Source organism: Hippocampus comes, unplaced genomic scaffold (assembly GCF_001891065.2).
Source record: "Hippocampus comes isolate QL1 unplaced genomic scaffold, H_comes_QL1_v1.1 scaffold315, whole genome shotgun sequence".
Lineage (NCBI taxonomy): Eukaryota > Metazoa > Chordata > Actinopteri > Syngnathiformes > Syngnathidae > Hippocampus > Hippocampus comes.
The window spans coordinates 1,033,116-1,053,754 of NW_017805539.1; the positions used below are offsets into that span (position 1 = coordinate 1,033,116).

Below are 20,639 nucleotides of genomic sequence, written 5' to 3' on the forward strand. Positions count from 1 at the left end.
AGACTCCCAGAGACGCTGAGCGTCCAGTGGAAAACCAGCATTTATCTATCTATCTATCTATCTATCTATCTATCTATCTATCTATCTATCTATCTATCTAGATAGATAGATAGATAGATAGATAGATAGATAGATAGATAGATAGATAGATAGATAGATAGATAGATAGATAGATATCTGCTGAGACATTTGCATTAATAGTAAGATTTTATTTTGAAGGTGGCCAACCCAATCATCACTACCGGTCACGTGAACGTGGACAAGCGTGAGAGAAAACAAATGCAATGGATATTATCTCAATAAGGCTCAGCACGTTATCATCAAACTGATATGCTCCTTTCTGTTCCTTGACTCAGAATGATGTTAGCATTTTTTGCACCTAGTTTCAATGCTTTATGTTTGCTAAAATAAGCGACAAAAACTCACACGTTGAATAATTCTGTGAGCTAGCTCGTGAGCGATCTTATCACCATAGCGCTTATATGCGCAAAACCCGAAAAATGCCACTTTAGACGTGTAAGATTGGTAGTTTGATAACATTTTTTAGCTGCTAGCCCAGAGTAGTTAGTTGGGTAACGCAGACGTGCTGTGACGTAATCAGACATCGCGTGGAGCCAATCGACGAGCAGTATGGGCGACCACCTGACAGAAAGTGGGTGTTCTCGACGTGCGTGGGCATATATAACAACTGAAGCGGAAGTAGTCAGGCGCCATTTCGTGAAGGAGCTGCGAGTGATCCTATCTTCCTCACCCGCTGTGACGAAAGCGGACCAGCAGCTTTTTTTTCCTTCCCTAATTTCTTTCTTCTTCTTCTCCCCAATTGGATAGCTGCATAACACCCCGACTGATGGAAGCACCTCTTAGTTCGCCTCACGAAAGGTAACATAAGCATGTTTTTTTTAAATGAGTTAATACAGTACTGTATTCACATCTCTACTGTTAGCCTTGGCGAGGCAGTAATGTGCTTAGTTACCGTTGCTAGCTATCCTTTAGCTTCCACCTAGCTAGCTGTCAGTGTCACTTAGGGACGGCTTTCCTAATTAACTTAGTTGTTCGAAGACATTTCATTCACCAGGGCGTTATATTATCCCCTCTCCTCGGAATTAGGTGCGAGGGCGGTTGACAGCGTAGTGACCGACCTCTGGCTAACCCTCCGTCCTCGACCGGCCGCCCTCCATTCATTCGTCGCCCCGCCGTGTCAAACCAGGACAGCTCCTGTTCTATCAATTTCCCTCATTTCTTGCGTTTTAATGTTTTCAACGCCAAATATCATGTGAGGCGTCTATTTATTAGTTTGCTTCGCCATTGTCGTTCGCCGGTGACGTTAGATATATGTTGGGGTGGACTGGCGGGCTGCCGTTAAGTTTCCTAGATTAATTGAACATGCGAAGTTTTGTGTGGGTGAAATAAGTTGTACATGTGACTTTTTTTTAGCCATAACGGTAAGCTACAATCCGTCCTTGTCATTGCTAGACAATGTTTACAAACACAAATGGAGGGCGGGACGGACACATGGCGTGAACACGTCCCAGACACGAAATTAAGAAATGTTTAGGAACGTGACAACAAAATCAAATACTTTCTTTTCAGCAAGACCAACGTCATCGAAATGAGGTTGAGTAAAGGAACAAAACGGTCTTCAAACTTTATCAAAATGTATAGAATTAAGTAAGTTATGACATTTTAAAGGTCTTAAAATGGGGTAAAAAAAAGTCTAACTTTCTCCATTGTTAGTGTCTGGTGCTTGGACAGCTGATTTTATTCCAAGTGTGTGCATGTCTGTCTGCTGCTCTCCACTATAGCTCTCTGGTGGGGCTGTCCTGCGGCGTAATGGACCCGCACGCTAGCACCGGCAAGCGTATCCGCAAGCCCTCTCTGCTCTATGAGGACTTTGAGAGCCCCTCCCTGCCACACACCATACCGCCAGGTCCACCTGCCCCTCCGCAGCCTGCTGTCAGGGACCCGTCCCGACAGGGCCGGGCCACTAATCACCTGCAGTACCTCCAGAAGACCCTGCTCAAGTGCCTTTGGAAACATCAATTCGCGTGGCCCTTCCACGAGCCAGTGGATGCGCACAGGCTCAATTTGCCTGTGAGTATTCCAATTGTACACTCTCTTCCAAAAGTATTGGAACAATTATGCCAAATCCTTTGCGTTTGCTAGAGTCTGAAAAGATGAATATGAGACCAGAGACTGCGGGTATTTACGGATTAGCTATGCACTCAAAAAACAGTTGGGTAAAAAAATAACCCAAATTGGGTAAAAAATTGACTGTGGGTACAGATTAGTCAATTGAGAGTGAAAAACAGGCAATTGTACAAATGAGAGATCTATCAAAGCTATTGTACAAAAATTGGCCAGAACCATTTCTACTCTTTTAAAATGTCCTCATCCTTGTTCTCTCCATCCAAACTTTTGCTCACTTAAAGATAAGATAAGATAAGAAATCCTTTATTAGTCTCGCAAGGGAGAAATTCCCAATTCACAGCAGCAAAGTTATGAAAGGAAGAAGTAGAAGAACAAAATATAGGAGCTGCTGGAAAGGCAGCCACTCTCGCGGCGCCATCTTGAAGTCAAAATAACAAAATAACACAACACAACACAACACATAAGACACAGGCAGTTGTGCAATCTTAACCAGTTTTCCCGCATACACTTTGTTGTTTGAAGCAGTTATAGATGAAAGAGGAGAGGATCAAAGTGTCCTTTCACCAGTGGATCAGATTCAAATTCAGATTATCAAATCAGATAAAGATTTGGTGTTGAGATGTTAATAACTAGTAATAAAAGCCAAATCGTTGATCTCTTGACTCATAATTATCATTTGATGTCTAACCAAATATCTTTGGTCTAGAAAAAAACAAAACAATAAATTGGCGTTGTTGTTACAATCCTTTTAGGACACTAATGTTAATGCCTCTCCCTCAAGGTGTCCTCAAAGCCTGTTTATAGATCTCAAGAGAAATGCAGTGTAAATGTGACCTCTCTTCACACTGGGTTAGGACTACCACAAGATAATCAAGCAGCCCATGGACATGGGCACCATCAAGAAGCGCCTGGAGAACAACTTCTACCGCTCTGCCAGCGAGTGCATCCAGGACTTCAACACCATGTTCACCAACTGCTACATCTACAACAAGGTGGGCCTCAGCGATCACATGTCATGCTAATGGAAAGAGATGGGATATTTATATATATATATATTTATATATCCAAGGTCTCTCCTTATTCTGGCCTGTTTGCTGTGTCACATGACGTCCAGTGGCGCAAAATTGATGTAATTTATTTATTTTTGTGGTGTCTTAATTGGAATGCACACTGTCTTTTAGCCAACTGATGACATTGTGCTGATGGCCCAGTCCCTGGAAAAGATCTTCCTCCAGAAGGTGGCACAGATGCCCGAGGAGGAGGTGGAGCTCCCTGCGCCCGCCCCCCGCAGGAAGAGCAGCCAAGGACGCGGCCGCAAGACGAGCCGTGAGTGTCTATCCATCCTGACCGTGAGCAGCCACTCTGCCCCTACCGTCATGGTCCTAACCAATACGGTCTTCCTGTGTGTGTCCGTCAGCCATGCGGGCGCAGCAGGTGCCGGCTGTGTCGCAATCGGCCTATTCGCCGTCCTCCTCGGACACGGGCGATTCCATGCTGGCCAGTTCGCCGCAGATGGTGCTGACCAAGAGCTTACCCCCGGCCACCATCATGGGCCTGCCTCCCACGCAGCCCACCACCAAGGTATATTTTTCGGTTCGTTGCTTATATCATCACATAACACAATATTTTGTGGATCTTGAAAGATCAGTCAAAAGGCTCTAAAATACTTGGCAATTTGGGGAACAGCTCTGAAAATGGATGGCAGTCCACGAGTTAAGTACAGTGGAAAATCTCAAGGTCCCAATATGGAAACAGTTTTCCCCCAGTAGAAATACAAATAACCCTTTCAGGCAATTTATGTAATAAAGTGTAAGTCATCAAAGGTAGAAAATGTTAAGAGCAATACGTGATGTTCTTTAATGACGAGTGTCCAGATGCAACAATGAGGCAGGGAGATTATCACTCTTCATAGGAAGGTGAGTTTCTTCTTTTATTTTCATCCCAGAGCAGGCAGGTGCACTTCTGTGGTGGCATCAAGAAAAAGCAAGCGCTGTTAAACCTTTAGTTGCTCACTGTGATGACGTCTGGCAAGATTGGTCAAAATCTCGATTTTGCGCTCCCCTTTTAGGCCCGAATTCCACTTTGCGATTTCTTTGACTGTCCATTCCAATATACATTTCTAGTGACGCGTTGCTCCAGAAACCCGGAGACGACACACATATTTCACAGCAACAAAAGATGAGTCTGTTTTGGTTTCCATGGTGACATTCAATTGTGGGTTTTTTTTTTGTTTGTTTTTTTTTGTTTTGTTTTTTGGTTTTTTGGTTTTTGTTTTGGGTTAGAAAAAGGGAGTTAAGCGCAAGGCGGACACCACCACTCCGTCCACCATGGGTTTGACGGTGGGCATTTCGGCAGAGGCACACGGACACTTGGTGGGATTGGGCAAAGGAGGCCACGGCGGACAGGTCCACGACTCCCCCATGAACGCCATCTCCTGCATTGGCGGCATGACCCTGGAAACGCCGCCCGTCATGGGCCTGGTCCACAGCCCCGGCGGACCCGTACTACTGCAGCCCATGATGTCGGTGGTGGGGCGGCGCGTGGGCAGCGGGCGTCCCATCAAGCCACCCAAGAAGGACCTGCCTGACTGTGCGCAGCTGCAGCCCTCGCGAAAGGGCAAGCTGAGCCCGCCCATGCGTTACTGCAGTGGGCTGCTCAAAGACATGCTATCCAAGAAGCACGCCGCCTACGCCTGGCCCTTCTACAAACCCGTGGATGCCGCTGAGCTCGGCCTGCATGACTATCACGACATCATCAAGTGTCCCATGGACCTCAGCACCATCAAGGTGACATGCAGCGCTCATTTCTTGTTATTTACAATGAGTCTGCAGTATATTAAAGTTGTCAAACTCTCTTTGTTTGCATGCCACTTTTGTAGTTCTATAATCCTTCAGTGATTATGACTCCGAAAGCCATAGAAATGTATAATATTCATCATCCTATCGTGACATATACACAGCTGCAGTTGATTGTTCTACTTTGCTCAAAAAGTTAGGGCTATTTTAAACTTGAATACACACGTACAGCTGTTTGTTGTGTTTTCGTACTTTTTGCACAACTTCCTGTTGGACAACAAGGAGCTGAACTTTTTTTTTTTACCTTGAATTTCAAGGAAGTCGACTTGTATTTCTTTCTGTGACTCTTCTAGTCTCTCTCTATCGCTGTGGAAGCCTTCTGATGACACTATGAGGTCAGTGGTAACATCCCACCCAGAACATCCTGTTTGAAGATTTGCAAATTAGCCGTTGAGTTTGAGTATCAGAGAGGTTCAAAGATGCAATGATTTACAGAGACTGGGAGATTAACAGAAACGCACAGAAGCAGACATCCTTGGAAATGTATTCGTCTGTTCATAGATCGAACACCTGTATTGAATTTTACGATTTAGCTCCTTATAAAAGAACAGGAAGTTGTGCAAAAACTACTGAAACATTGAGCGGTTTGGCCAAATTAGGTTCTTAAAGTCAAATTAAGTTCAATAAAGGTTAATGCATTTTATCTTGATCCTGAAATTTCACTCCAAAGTCCAACAACTTTTTTTGAGTTGTCTGTACTGTCAATGACAAATTTATTTTAAAGTCAGAACTCGGGGAGAATATACAAGTCTTAATGTAGACAACTATTGTTCAATTATGTAAAAAACTGATTTCATTTTTTAATGTAGTAGCTGTTAAAAGTGAATACAATTTCCTAATTTTGTTTGTTTTTAATCCTGGTCATAAATTTGAGAAAAAATCTCAGGCTAAACATGGAAAAAAAAACGTAATCATTGCTCTATATGTTGCACATTACTGAACAATATCACTGCACCAAAAACACGTGCATGCCTTTATTCTACACCCCTCCCCGTTTTCCATCCATTACCCTTACCACTCGTTCTGTTCGTGGTCAAGGACTGTCGTTACGCATTATTTTATTTTTTTTGACAACCTCCCTCCAAACCTCGTGTGACTCTGCCGGCAGAGGAAGATGGACGGCCGCGAGTACCGTGACGCGCAGCAGTTTGCCGGAGACGTGCGCCTCATGTTCTCCAACTGCTACAAGTACAACCCGCCCGACCACGACGTGGTGGGCATGGCCCGCAAGCTACAGGTGAGCGCTGCTGCTCCCCTGAGGCATCGTAGTGCGCACTATAATGACCACTCCCTGTGGAAGGCTTACATTTGGAGTACAGTACAGGCAACAAACAGCAGAACCTCCAAAGTCGACATGCCCCAATAAAATTAACTTGTCGGCATTTGTGAAATGAGGCGTCATGTCAGTGAGCATCTAATTAACGCCGCAAGTGTATTCTTGTGACTTTTTTTTGTCTGTGTGACATCATCACAGAAAGACACTGGAATAGATTCACTCACTTTACTTGCTATTGGGTAAAGCAGCTTCACGCGATGCATTTCATTCCGTATCCAGAGGTTCCCTTACACCAGGAATATAGAAATATGGTTTTGTTCCTTTGCATGACCTTAGTTGCTCCTCAGCAGACTCTCAAATTGAATCACAACAATGTATTTATTACTTGTTGGTGTGTGCGTGTCATTTATAGGACGTGTTTGAGTTCAGCTTTGCCAAAATGCCCGACGAGCCACAGCTGGACCACACCACCATGTCCTTGAGCGGCCACCCAACATCCTCCTCCTCCTCCTCATCGTCATCGTCGTCGTGTTCCTCCTCGTCCACGTCCGAAAGCGAGCCCAGCAGTGAGAGTGAGGAGAGCGAGAGCAGCCCCAGCTCGGACAGTGAGGAGGAGCGAGCTCACCGGCTGGCCGAACTGCAGGACCAGGTATGCACGCAGGTAAGACCCTCCAGTTACTTAAATCACAGTGTTAAATTCAAGGCCCGGGGGCCAAATTGGGCCCACCGTGTCATTTTATGTGGCCCACGAAAGCAAATCATGTGTGTCAACTTGCATGATCCTTGAACCGAAAAATATCAAATTGTAATGTGTAATAAATAACGTTGCGATTTTGCAATAATTTTGTTACCCTGTTTACACTCACTTGAGCAAGTGAGCGGTGGTGCTCTTATTACGAGTATTTTTTTTTCAGAATTTTTATTTTTCAGGCAAATTGATGCACAGACTATAAAAATTGTGTTAATAAAGTTAGTCTTTGTTGTAAGTTGGTCTACAGCTCTTATTTTCTTTTTTTTGGTTTTCTTTTATGATAATAAGGAAGCAATGTACTTATAACAATTTTAGAGACAGATGATGCTATCTATAGTCTTGGCAGAGATTTGCGGAGTGCAAAATGTTTCCTTTTTCCTGGCGCGGGTGTAACAAAAAAATAAATGAGGACTACTGCCTTAAATTAATTCACAATCAGCCCATTTGAAATTGATCTTTTGACTTGTATAGCTGTCAATCGCTGAAGGTCAGTTAAAATGGAACTTTAATGTCGATGGCTGTCAGCAGCGGTGAATGAGTTAAACACAAACCTACTCAACAGTCAAATCAGTCATTCAGTATTAAGAACTGACTGCATTGAAATCACTCTGATTGTGTTACGTTGTTCATCACACATTCACCTAATTCATTATTACTACCACCACCACCGCCACACGCAGCTTCGTGCCGTGCACGAGCAGCTGACTGCGCTCTCCCAGGGCCCCATCGTGAAGCCGAAGAAGAAGCGTGAGAAGAAGGACAAGAAAGAGAAGAAAAAGCGCAGGAAGCCGGACAAGCGAAGCCGTGGAGCCAAAAGCCGAGCGGGTTCCGAAGAGTGGACCATGCCCACTAAAATGCTCAAGAACAAGGCATCGAGAGCCGGCACATCGCAGACCAAGAAGAGCCAGACCAAGAAGAGCAGCAAGTTAGTACCATGCGGGCAGGCCAAAACCCAAGTTGTGTCCATCGTTGTTTGTGCTACCACTAGCCAAATGTGTGAAAGGTACCAAAGTAACACTGATAGGTTATGGCTCTGATGTCGGATTGCAATATGAAATATAAAATCTCCAGCTTTTTTACTGCAATGCTGTAAATACTGCTGCCCCCCCAAAATTTGACATGTAGAAGCATGTGCATGAAATTTCAGGATGTTTCTAAAATGCACTTTAACCCTGACAGGTGAACTTAATTCAACCGTAAAACTTTGGAAGGCATGTCCAACATTTCAGTACTTTTTGCACAACTTTCTTGCGGTCTAACAAAAAGCTAAAAGGCAAAATTCACAACCAAGTCACGGGGGAAAAAAGTTTTTTGTTTTTTTTTTTAAACCCTCCGCTCATTTGAAACAGTATTCCTGCAGGTATTTTCTTTCTGTCAAGAAATGGGAGACTATCGTATATCATCACTTTGAAGAAGTGAAGAATTCCTCGCACAGTTATCCTCACAAGAAGCAAAGTGTGGTCTTTTCACGCTCTTCAGTTGTCACTCCCACTTGGAGTTTACTGTAAAACTGACACTGGCAACAAAAAATGAAACATTGTATATTTGAACTCACCAATGTTCAACCAAAACAGAACATTTTGTCCAGCCAAATTCTCCTGATAAAATGGAAAATACCATAGACATGCTAACAGAAATTAGCATCAATGTAAAGGGAACAGCACACACAAATATTTATATTCTGGTCCTACACACTTCATCAACTCTAAATTTGCACTTGCCTGTAAGTTGCTTTAAAAAAAAAGCTATCACAAAAAATGCGAGAAAACATTGTCTTTTGTATCACCATCCTGCTTACATAAGAGATTCGTTTAAATTTAGCATTGTTGTCTGATTTAATGTCGGATTGACCCTCTCATCAGGAGCGCCAAGAAGTCGTTCTACCCGCCGCTGCCATCCAGCATGCTTCCGCACTACGACTCTGAGGAGGAGGAGGAAATCGTACCCATGACGTACGACGAGAAGCGCCAATTGAGCTTGGACATCAACAAGTTGCCGGGCGAGAAACTGGGCCGCGTCGTGCACATCATCCAGTCGCGGGAGCCCTCTCTGCGCGACACCAACCCCGAGGAGATTGAGATCGACTTTGAAACGCTTAAACCGTCCACGTTGAAGGAACTGGAGCGCTACGTCATGACGTGTCTGCGGAAGAAGCCGCGCAAGCCCTACACTGACCTGGGTACATAGTACCATTTCATATATTCTTGGTGTACACTTAAAGTCAGGTGAGCTAGACTCATCCGCCACCTTAATGAGGATAAGCGCGATGTCAAACTTCAAATTCGACAGTGGAGAAAATGCACGAATATAAAAAGTTAATTATAATTCAGTTACTGGTTTGGTCCATAATGAAAAAAAAAAGTAGGCAAAATATTGATCATTATTTGCTTTTATCTTGATTCAACACAAATAATTATTCTGGTTTCATAGTGCACTGCAGAAATTTGGTAATCCATGTTGCTGTGAGGTTGAAATTCAGAGGATTTGGATGATTGTCAAAATAATTATTGATAAATTTTCATCATCGATCAGTTGTCAATTAACCGTTGCGCCTCTGAAATTAGAGTAAATAAAATAAGAGCACAGAACACTTGATAAGGATGAAAAAACACTGAATTAGACTACGTTCCACGAGTCAAACCAACCGAACTGCACGCTGTTGTTGAAAAATGGATCCTTCTTGAAGGACCGCATCCCTGGTTTGTTCACTACTTGAGGATGCGGCCAGAAATCCTTGGCTAAAAAAAAAGCTTCCCCTCTCTGGTTCTTTTCTTTCCTTTGTCTGAGTCATGATGGAAATGACTAACCTGAGTCGACATGTTGAATTTTATGCGACAAGCTTGACACACCGTGTGTGACTGATGCACTTCATGCTTCCCTGCCTATTTGTAAAATCCAAAATGTGTCCAGTCCAGATATCCGTGATTAAATTAGCTCCCATTCTGTTATGCAATAAAGGACAGCAGTTGGATGAGAACAGAGCAAAGAATCTGTAAAATAATCTATTTTTAAAAAATCGGATTCATTTCGCCAACCCTTTCCCTGACTGCCGCTGTTTTTATGCCTTGGTTCTCTGGTTAGCAATGAAGAAAGGCGGTGCAGTCAAATCCAAAGAGCAGCTGACCCTGGAGAAGCGTCTGGAGCTGGAGCGGAGGCTGCAGGACGTCAGCGGGCAGCTGAACTCGACCAAGAAGCCTGCAAAACCCAAAGGTCAGCTCAAATTGCATGTCACTTTCATCCTTCAGGCGTTCATACATTAAATACAGAGATGCTACAAAATTATTTTCACTCGTTATGATCGACAAAAACACGCAGACTTCAATCGACTGTACTGGCGACACGATGCCGCACGGCTCTCGCAGAGTGAGGGGGAGGAGGGAGAGTGTTTTTGCAACGCTTCTCAATAGCTGAGCGTTCAACGGGTACTGGCTTTGCTCCCAAGCTATTTTCCGCACTTAAAATGGCTTAATAACGCCTAAAAATAACAGACGATGTGGGGGGAACAGACCAATAGTATTGATTTTAGGAAAAAACATGAAGGCTGACAGTGATGATATGGCACATTAGAGGCGTGTAGACCAGCGGTCCTAAATCTTTTATTTATTTTTTTGCATCATGGACAAATTGTGACAAGTCCATGCTGTTCGCGGACAGGCGACCATTTTTTTTCTCCCCATTGCCTTTGAATTGCCAGATTGATTCTGATATTGACCAAAAATAATAAAGGGAATTAAACACTTTATTAACTCTTTCAGTGACAGCGGTTACTACAGTGGACAGCTTACCATGTTATCAGGTTACAGGGTGCATGAAAGGGTTAACGTAGATTTTTTTTTTTTTTGGTCATTCATTTCAAACCGTGTTATTCTACTGTACAACAAATGTAGGGAAAAAACGCAGTGAACTAATAAGAAATGGACCAATCAGGAAAAAATAAATACACTTTATAATGAAAACATACATACAGTGTTAGCATCATTTCTACTTGCAAATTGGACCTACTCAAAAAAATGACACGATTGATTGTGCTGCTTTCATCCAGTAGCTGCCGGCTAGTTATTAGCGACTAAACTGCTAATGTTTACTCTGCTCCTATTTTCGCGCTTTCCACTTGATCACTTGGGCGCTCCTTGTTCAAATGATTCGACGGGTTTCTTGGATTGCCTTGTTTTTGACGACATACCACGCTGATGGAGAAAGACATACTTAATATTATCATGTTTCAAAGTTTCATTTCAGTGTCTGCTTAATTGACCTCGAACGCTATATTCTCACAATTTGTACACAATGGAGCACACAGAAAAAAGGGCCAACTTGAGCTGAAGGAAGCCAGGGCCTCATTAACTGATAAGACAGGCAGGAGGGTTCAACTTCGGGAGGGCAGCATGACCAGATGTCCTCCAGTTTGTTACAGTGTCTCAATTCATGCGAAATCTACCCATTGTATTAACAAGGTATCCATTGTTTGCACCGGAAAGATGTTTTGGCCTCCAGGTGTCCACCGAGGGGCATATCGGTAGGCTGGGCTGGGAAGCGCGACATGCAAATGAGGAGGAATGTTTTTCTGATATGTTACTTGTATTTTGCATATCCTGTGAATAAAAAGTGGTCAGCGGGGGTGCTAAGGTGGGGGTTCAATCTGAGAGGAAACACGACTTGTGTTGCCTTCGAGGAACTTCGCCCCCTTAGCTGATCAGCAAAAGACAATCTGCTCCTGAGTTGAGGCGAGTCTTCTCATTCAAAGTTCAAGATGTTCGGGTGTATTCCCTGACACATGCACAAGAGCTTTCTCCTCCAAGTCATTCTGGAGATATATTTATTGGCGGAAATATTTCAACTCTCAAACCAATGTTAGGAGGACTCCGATTGGCTTGAGTCGCGCACATTTCCGCCACGTCTGAGTGAGTCAATATGCTCGCAGGTCGGGCTCTCTGCTGCCCCGTACCAAATGGGTTGTGGCCCGGTACCGGTCCATGGACCGGTGTTTGGGGACCCCTGGTGTAGACCATTCAAAAAAAAAAAAAAAAAAGTAAATTATTACATGCAGTACATGTAACTAGACAGTGATGACACAGCATCCTGCTGACTTTTATGTGTTGTGTACGACTTTTGTCAGTGGAGAAGGCCAACCCCGCCGAGGCCCAGGCACAGCCCTCGCGCCTCAGCGGCAGCAGTTCCAGCTCAGACTCGTCCTCCTCTTCTTCCTCCTCGTCATCCTCGTCTTCGGACACCAGTGAGTCAGACTCCGGCTGAGACCCTTTGCGGCTAAAATAGAAAACAGTAATTAAAAAGAAGAAGAAGAAGCAACTCAGGGACTTGGGCTGGCCCAGGAAGCGACGTTCCCTGAAAACGGACTACTGAACTGAACTCCTTTTGAATGTTAGACTTGAAGGATGTGTGAGGAAAAGAAACAAAACACTTAATGCCTTTGCTTTCTCCCTCCTATCTTTTTTTTTCTGTTTGTAAATACGTGTACAAAATTGTATGTTTCTTTTATAAAGAAGAATTTTATGATTATTTCCACCAGAGAAGAATGTATTCTTCTCTGGAGCTATTCTATTTATTTGAAAACCTTCAATCTTGATGCTTTCTTTATCGCTTCATCCCTCAATGGAGCCTTGCTTCGTCCTCAGCCTGTCGATGGAACTACGGAAAGCCGTTTGAGCATTCATTCATATCCTTGATGTCCATTTTCTTGTATGCTTTTTTTTGGTCATTACTACGGTAAGACAATTCGCTATGCTACTGGTGCACTAAATGTTGACTGAAAACTAGTGTGCGCAAATTCTCAAAAGCCGTTATTCCTGATAGGTCCATGTACTCGTACGCTCTTTGTCAATACATCTTTATTTCTGTCGCACTTTCACAAAGCTGGAGCTGTAACAAAGGGCATACTAGTACTTGGACCTTAACACAAGTGCAGTAGTTGGAATATTGATTAAACATTCGTATGGCTTTATGGCAAGCCTTTTGAGCATTTATTGAATATTCTGTTGCACTGAATTATCTTAATAGTCAGGACAAAGAGTACATGGACCTAAAGGATGATGGAATAAATACTCAAAACGGCTTGCCATATGTAACGGTAAAGGTGCAAGTGTAATTTTTCTTGATGTTGCTGTTGAACAATGGGAAAAAAATAGCCACCTGACTTCATTTCATCCCTGATTTCCTCTTCACTGTTACAGGAAAACATGCCGACCATTTGGCATTTGTGCATGTTCACCGTTTAGAATGTGAATGAGCGCCACGCTGTTATGTGGTAGTAAGGCTTGTATATTCTTAAATGTTTTATGCTGTTGCACAAACTACTGCATCTGCCCTGCTGTTACCTTCTTTGTTCCAGTTCTTTTTATGTTGCTCTTACAGAACTTCTCTCATTCCAGTTTACTTGTTTGCTCACTGAGAGCGTCTCCGTCCTGTTTCGACGCTCACCTTTTTTTCCCCCTTCCATTTGACAGCTTTGATTATTAAAATAATCTGTAGGAACGATGTGCTTGTCTTTGAGCTGAACATTGGCATGATCATAAATCCAAAAGGGTTATGTTGCAATTTACGTCGGTAGGTGGCAGCACGTCATTATAATCTTGAATTGGCTCACTGATGCATTGAAGGTGCACTTCGAAATAATTTACTGCCTTGCGATCTGAGCCAAAATTTGAAATGCTACTTTGCATTAGCATTTTTCAGCAACACGTGACGTGACCAAAAATGTAAAAAATGGAACTAAAAATGACAGACATGGGTCCCAAGGTTAGTTAAAAAGGTGTAGTTGGGCAGAGTGAGAAGGGAGGGTGTCAGAAAAAATAGGTAGCAGATAACAAATAAACCATTTATGATGAAAAGAATAACAATTTCTCTTCAAAACACTGTAGGGAATAGACAATTCTATTGTGGAGGCAAAAATAGTTTGTTCCACTTTGTGCTGGATGGCTGATTTATGATGAGATCACGTTAATGATCCTGAAGAAAGAAAATGGTCACTTAACTACAGTTAGTTCTTTTTTGGGGGGGGTCTGAATCAGCTGCTGTCAAGTGCAGAGCTAGATCTACTCTGAGATAGAGGGCTGTTGGGCACCACAAAAATCCTCAAATATTTGCCTTAATAACCTGAACATTCTCTTCGTTTGAATATTTTGTCAGTCGAAAAGGAGCCCTTTCCTGGTTTGGTTGGTAGTTTTCCAGAAAGCCATAGACCACTCTATCGGTTGTACTTTGTATTTTAGGACAACTCCCAATTCAATTGAAATGATTGTCAAGTGTTTAGTAATTTCGTCAAATACCTCTCACTTATTCACAATTCTCATTATACTCAAGTGAAGATGTTTAGTGAGCAATTCACCAGCGTAATACTCGTATGTACTAAGTTCTTCCTCAATATTAAATAAAATTTAGATTTATCATTATTACAGACAGAATCCTTCTTTCATGGACTTTTCGCGTCGACTGCCCCGAGACCGAATGAACTTTCCAGAACGTCACGGATGGGCGTGAGTACTTTATCTAAAGAGCAGGGTACATGCAACAGTTTTTAATCCGTTCAAATGAACGGATGGTGCAAAATGATAGTATACATGTCTTTTTATTATTAATAATTAATTTGTAGTACCTAAAAAAATCTTTTATACATCTGTATTACGCCGCGAATAAAGAAAAATCCACCCCTACTGTTAATCCACAATGGTCTATCCCCTACAAGAGTAACAGCTGAGCTAGCCTTGCTGCTCATGCCGGAGAATCTCGGAAGGCGTAGTATTCATCTTTCCAAATAACCAGTAGGCCGTCACTACTCGTCTTTTCGAGGCGTTTGAGTGCTCTTGTCCCTTTTACATCGCCAAAATGTGTGCGGCCAAAAAGGGAGACTTGTCCCCCAGCGAAAAGGAGTTGTTTGACGTTATCACGACAGGTAAGTTCTGCCCCACAATGCAATGCGGCTAGTACTACTTAGCTTGCATGATGAACCACACTACCTACTGTTGACGTCCCGATTATAGTTACAGTTATGGTTATGCGTTAAATTTTAGCTTTTTCCAATACCGACAGCACTTCTGGCTTCTTGAGCTACACATCGACAACCGCACTTACAAGCATATTTATATAATCACTTTTACGCGGTCTACGATACCATTTGTAACGTGTGAATCTCTGCTATATCAAGTTTACATCATGTAATGCACTCTACACCCAGTGTAGCATATTTACACCTTGTGTTAAAGTCTATACTCAACTATAAGTCCAACTTTATTTCTTGAGCACTAGTGCTGCACACAAAATATAAGGCACTTAGCAATACAATCAAAAGAGACCCCCTTATATTTGCATTAGCGTCCACGGAGGTGCAGGTTTTGCATTTCTTGTATAAATCCGTTAGTAGATGAGAGAGAGGGTTCCAGTGACCAATATGAGGTCACCGGGATACCGAAACCGAAATCTCACAATCACATTATGCATGGAGTCACTCAGGTTTGCTACAAGCTGTTTGAAGGTAAAAAAAAACAACTTCAGTTTTCTAAAGTCAAATGGGTTGTCTGTTGGGAGGTAACACGCTTTCAGAAGGCTTGGTTCAGTTTTGCTGTCCTAGTTAGTTCTCTGACTTAACTTTAGCACCAGCTCTCCTCTCCATCTCCTCTCAGAGATACATTATTCGCGTTGCATTGGTGAAAATATTCCCGGCGTGATGTATTATCATGGCCAAAAGGCTGCATTAGTGCGGACGGCGCAGCATGATGAGAGCGAAAGTAATGGAGCTGTTGTAACTCACAAGTGCACTTGTCATATCCATCTGTCTCGCTCTCCTCCTCCCTCTTTCTTGTGATGCACTGAAGAAACAAATGTATCAGGAAGGTTACATTTGAAATGAGTTTTTTTTTTTTTTTTTTTTGCAGGAAATGTCCAAGAGGCGTCCAGACTACTGGGCTGCAAAGATGTCAGAGTCAACTGCCTGGATGAGGTAAGAAAACATTTAATTTGACCTTTCCCAGCTTTAGTAAGCCATCTTTTTGAGTTTTCTATCATCATGACTCAAATCTGAGCAAAGTACATATCAGTGTTGATGTTACTCAAGCCTCCAATATAAAAATGTCATCAGTAGCTGATTTTGTGGGGAAAGGGCTATAAGGAGTCATTGGCGTCCCCCAAGGAGGCGTAGAAGAACCCTTCACTTCCTCTCTTGTCTTTGTTTTCCTTTCAAAGTCCTCGCCTGTGTCAAAGTCAGATGTTTGAAGCATTTTTTTACCATCTTGACTTTACCGCTAACTAAAATACTTGAGAAAATTTGTTTTTATTAACTTTAGTTTTTTTTTGGGGTCCTTTGAACCATTTGTCCACACAAAGCACTCCTGAATTTTTTACCCTCATTCTGATACTTTACACCATTTTCTTCTTTTCACCTGTAAAATAACTGTGTAACAAATTGGAGTTCAACACAAACATTTTGGAAAAATATGCTTCAAAGGCTAATCACAATTTGTCATCACACAAGGTGTCAGCAAATCTTGTGAGACTTCAGCTCAGTGAGCCTCTGAACCAGGGATGGATGAACTTTTACCCAAGGGCTGCATTTGATTTTCAAAACAAAACAGATGACTCTCCCTCCCCAGAAAAGTTGTGTGTTTGTAAATATATATAAAATGTCAGTTTAATAGTAAATACTCTCCATTGCGTAACGTCTCTCCCGGCGCAGTACGGCATGACACCGCTGATGCACGCCGCCTACAAGGGCAAAGCTGACATGTGCAAGCTGCTGCTGAGACACGGCGCCGACGTCAACTGCAACCACCACGAGCATGGATACACTGCGCTCATGTTTGCCGGACTCTCGGGTTGGTTGGCGTCCCCAAAAAGGTGCACGCGCTACGTCACTCACACGCCAACCCCCACCGTTTTTGTTTGCGCTCACAGGGAAGACTGACATCACGTGGATGATGTTGGATGCTGGGGCTGAGACAGACGTGGTCAACTCTGTTGGGAGGACCGCCGCACAGATGGCCGCCTTTGTTGGTATGTGTGGACACCACACACACAAGTACGCCAACTTAAAATCGATTTTTTTTTTCCCAAGCTATGAGCCGTTGCTTAGTGTAAAGTCGGGCTGAACAATTTTGAAAAATCCAGTTGTAAATTTTCCCCCTCACTATTGCGATTTAAGATATAATTCATTTTTCTAAGTGCTCTTCCCATGTGCACGAACTGAGCACTCATAATGCCGTTTCTTTGGATACTTGTCAGATTTATGTCCACATATGAAAGTTGTCCAGGTCAAAAAAAAAAAAAAAGTGTAATTGTGCCGTTGAAGTTGCATGAATAAAACCAAATCTGATGCATGTTGCATATGGGCTAAAAAAAACAAAAAAAACATCGTAATTGACCCGCAAGTATGAACATAAACCCTGACGCAGCTGGCATCTTGTTATCCAGGTCAACACGACTGCGTGACGGTGATCAACAACTTCTTCTCTCGCGCCCGACTGGACTACTACACCAAAGCCCAAGGTCTGGAGAAGGAACCCAAGCTGCCCCCGAAGCTGGCTGGACCTCTTCACAAGATCATCATGAGTACCAACCTCAACCCTGTTAAGGTGAAAAGAGCAGTGCCGCGAAATGACTTTCTTAGCCATAAAAATGTATATGGGGCATCCAAAAGGTAAACGCGCTAATTGCGGGGATATCGCAGACGCACCTGCGATAGGTGAAAATCTACAAAACAGAAAGACAATTTAAAAGTGTCTTTTCTCGTTTCAGCTCTCCCACACGCTAACTCTCGCTTAGTGCCTGTGCTAAAAAAGAAAGAAAACATCTTTCGGCCCACTTGTCTTACCAATTATCTTTTTTTTTTTTTTTGATGCGGTCAGCAAAACTAAATACGATACACCCAAATGTGAAACACCATAGCATGACTCTGGACAATTAGAGTGTCATGAAAGGCTCTGAAAGCATTCGAGACGTGAAGGGAGACGCAGCAGGCACGGGCCAATCGCCTCCTCTGTTTTAGTGATTCCGTCCTTTCCGGTGTCAGATGGTGCTGCTGGTGAAGGAGAACCCGCTGCTGGCCTCTCCCTCGGCCCTGGACAAGTGTCGTCGCGTGATGGAGCTGATCTGCGAGAAGTGCATGAAACAGCGTGACATGAACGAAGTGCTGGCCATGAAGATGCACTATATCAGCTGCGTGCTGGCCAAGTGCGTCTCTTTCCTCAACGAGCGCGATGACCAGCTGGACGGACTCGTTAAAAGGTCAGTGACACGAGACGATGTGGACGACGTTACCGCCATTCAAAAATGGTGGGACGTACGCGAACCATTTCGGTGGAAAACGACGATCCGACCACTAGTACTGCTTACAAAACAGACCCCTGACTAGATAGGTCTGTGCGACAGCTGCAGCTGACAGCAGGTTCCGCATAAGTGTGCTTTGAGTGTCTTTTACTCTTCCCCAGGCGTCCAATAAACAGTGGAAAAGTACATAAGCAATTTTCTCTTTTCTCACATGTGAGGCATTCCAGGAAATTTCTTTTAAAAACCCATTCAAGAAATCATCCATCCATCCATCCACGGGGGTGTGCTGGAGCCGATCGCAGCCGTGTTCGGGCAGTAGGAGGGGGACACCCTGAACCGGTTGCCAGGGAACACACAGACGAACAGCCCTTTGCGTTCACATTTACACCTCGGGACAATTTAGAGTGCTCCGTAAACCTGCCGTGCATGTTTTTGGAATGTGTGGGGAAACCAGAATACCCGAGGAAAACCCACGCAGGCATGGGGAGAACCTGCAAACCCCACACAGGGAGGCTAGTGCCGGAATTGAACCCTGCGCCTCTGCACCGTGGGGCTAACGAGTTATTTAAAACAAAACAAAACAAAACAAAACAAAACAAAACACAACACAATATCGTTAGGGGTACGAAAGATGAACCGTGATATCGTGGCGCCTCATTCTACTCACTTTATATTAGCTCTGCTAAGAAAGTAATTTTTTGCTCTCGCCATCTTACGTCTACAGTCTTACAAAGTGACTTCTTATCCTCTTCACATTTAACATTTTGTGACTCGTCGTCGTTTTTCCTCCCCGCAGCCTGCTGAAAGGCCGAGACAGCGACGGCTTCCCGGTGTACCAGGAGAAGTTCATCCGCGAGTGTGTGCGCAAGTTCCCCTACTGCGACGCCACGCTGCTGCAGCAGCTGGTGCGCAGCATCGCTCCAGTTAGCATCGTGAGTTCACCGCCTGTACCTCTACTATGACTGCAAACGAGACACGGTGTTTAATCCAGAAATAGCAAGCATTAGGTTGTGCGAGGAGAAAGTCAGACTTAAGCCACTGATGTCACTCACTAGGCCCTGCCCCTTAAAGGCACATGCACAACACATGAATACTGTTTTATTTTATTTTTTCTCTCTCCCCCTCCACCGCAACAGGGCAACGACCCCACAGCTCTGTCGGTGCTGACGCAAGCCATCACGGGTCAGGTCGGCTTCATGGACGCAGAGTTCTGCACCACGTGTGGAGACAAAGGAGCCCAGAAAAGATGCTCCATTTGTAAAATGGTGAGCGCTCGCTTCTTTCTTGGATCGCACGACAAGCAAACTTGCTCATAGGCTACATCTTTACAAGTTACAACTGAGTCCTCTGATGAATGATAAACAACAAAATAGACAACCAAGCGTTCGCGCTTACAATCACGGCGAGGGACAATTTCGAGTGTTCCATCAACCTACCATGCATGTTTTTGGAATGTGGGAGGAAACCGGAGTACCCGGAGAAAACCCACGCAGGAAGCCTGGAGCCCGAAATCGAACACGAGACCTCTGCAGTGTGAGGCGGACGTGCTAACCGATTGACCGGCTTGCCGCCAGATTTTGATGAAATATATGTAAAAATTGAGAAGTTGAATTATATTTCTCTTCAAGAAGTAATTGTTATTGGTGCACCTTATACTCCGAAGCGCCTTATAGTACGGAAAATACGGTAATTCAGATGACATAAATGAGACATTTTTAAATAATGGAGGGAAAAAAAGAAAAATCTCAATTTAATTCGTCTTTGAGAATAATGAAAATAATCAAAAACCATAGCCAGAAATATGTCCATGAAGTAAGAGGACATGTTGAGTTCCTTGGCAGAGGTCACAGTATTTATTGATTTCATCTCCATTGTATTGTCCGTTTCTGCCACCAGGTGACCTACTGCGGCCAAGCGTGTCAGAAGTTGCACTGGTTCACGCATAAGAAAGTCTGCAAGAAACTTGAAGAGCAGCGAGAGGAGCACCAAGCGCAAAGCAACCAAGTCACAGGTTGGTTAACATCAGTCACTAAAAGCCCCCGTCTGTGCACACATCTTTTGAATTTAGAGTTGAACATTAGTCACGACAGTGATCAGCTATTCAAAAAAGTTATGTAAAGAGTCTTGATGTCAAAATTGAACAACTGTCAACACAGCGGACAGCTGCTCAGAAGTCTGGAGTATCGACTATGCGAGATTCATATACGTCATGAGTCTGTGTCCCTTTTGTAAATGAAAATTCACTTTTGAGTTGTGTGGGTGTGTTTCAGAGGAGAGTGAAGCAGTGGACGAGGCCTCGGAGTCCATGAAGCAACTTCACGTGGGCGCCAACAGCCAG

The 20,639-nt window shown here is 43.6% G+C and overlaps 2 protein-coding genes across 2 annotated transcripts; both read left to right on the forward strand.

Moving 5' to 3' along the window:
• Positions 1–256: 256 nt before the first annotated feature.
• brd2b (bromodomain containing 2b) lies at positions 257–13,522 on the forward strand. Its single transcript, XM_019878594.1, has 12 exons — positions 257–879; positions 1,803–2,091; positions 3,003–3,140; positions 3,330–3,474; positions 3,566–3,729; positions 4,431–4,934; positions 6,112–6,240; positions 6,692–6,940; positions 7,711–7,955; positions 8,893–9,209; positions 10,112–10,240; positions 12,147–13,522. Exons 1-12 carry the CDS (start codon positions 848–850, stop codon positions 12,281–12,283), a joined length of 2,478 nt encoding a protein of 825 aa, XP_019734153.1. The 5' UTR covers positions 257–847; the 3' UTR covers positions 12,284–13,522.
• A 1,182-nt stretch (positions 13,523–14,704) lies between these two features.
• LOC109521000 (ankyrin repeat and MYND domain-containing protein 2) lies at positions 14,705–20,639 on the forward strand (the record flags this gene model as incomplete). The annotated part of the gene is made up of 10 exons (XM_019878579.1): positions 14,705–14,936; positions 15,916–15,980; positions 16,713–16,851; positions 16,931–17,029; positions 17,447–17,607; positions 18,045–18,259; positions 19,098–19,233; positions 19,438–19,566; positions 20,198–20,312; positions 20,572–20,639. Coding segments are annotated over exons 1-10 (1,194 nt in total), but the record flags the coding sequence as incomplete, so codon positions are not given.

Excerpts from the sequence above, each read along its gene's own strand:
- brd2b (XM_019878594.1), top strand. The coding sequence starts at position 848 with ATGGAAGCACCTCTTAGTTCGCCTCACGAAAG. Across the intron at positions 3,141-3,329 it reads ACTGCTACATCTACAACAAG|CCAACTGATGACATTGTGCT; the intron begins GTGGGCCTCAGC and ends ACTGTCTTTTAG. Across the intron at positions 7,956-8,892 it reads CAGACCAAGAAGAGCAGCAA|GAGCGCCAAGAAGTCGTTCT; the intron begins GTTAGTACCATG and ends CCCTCTCATCAG.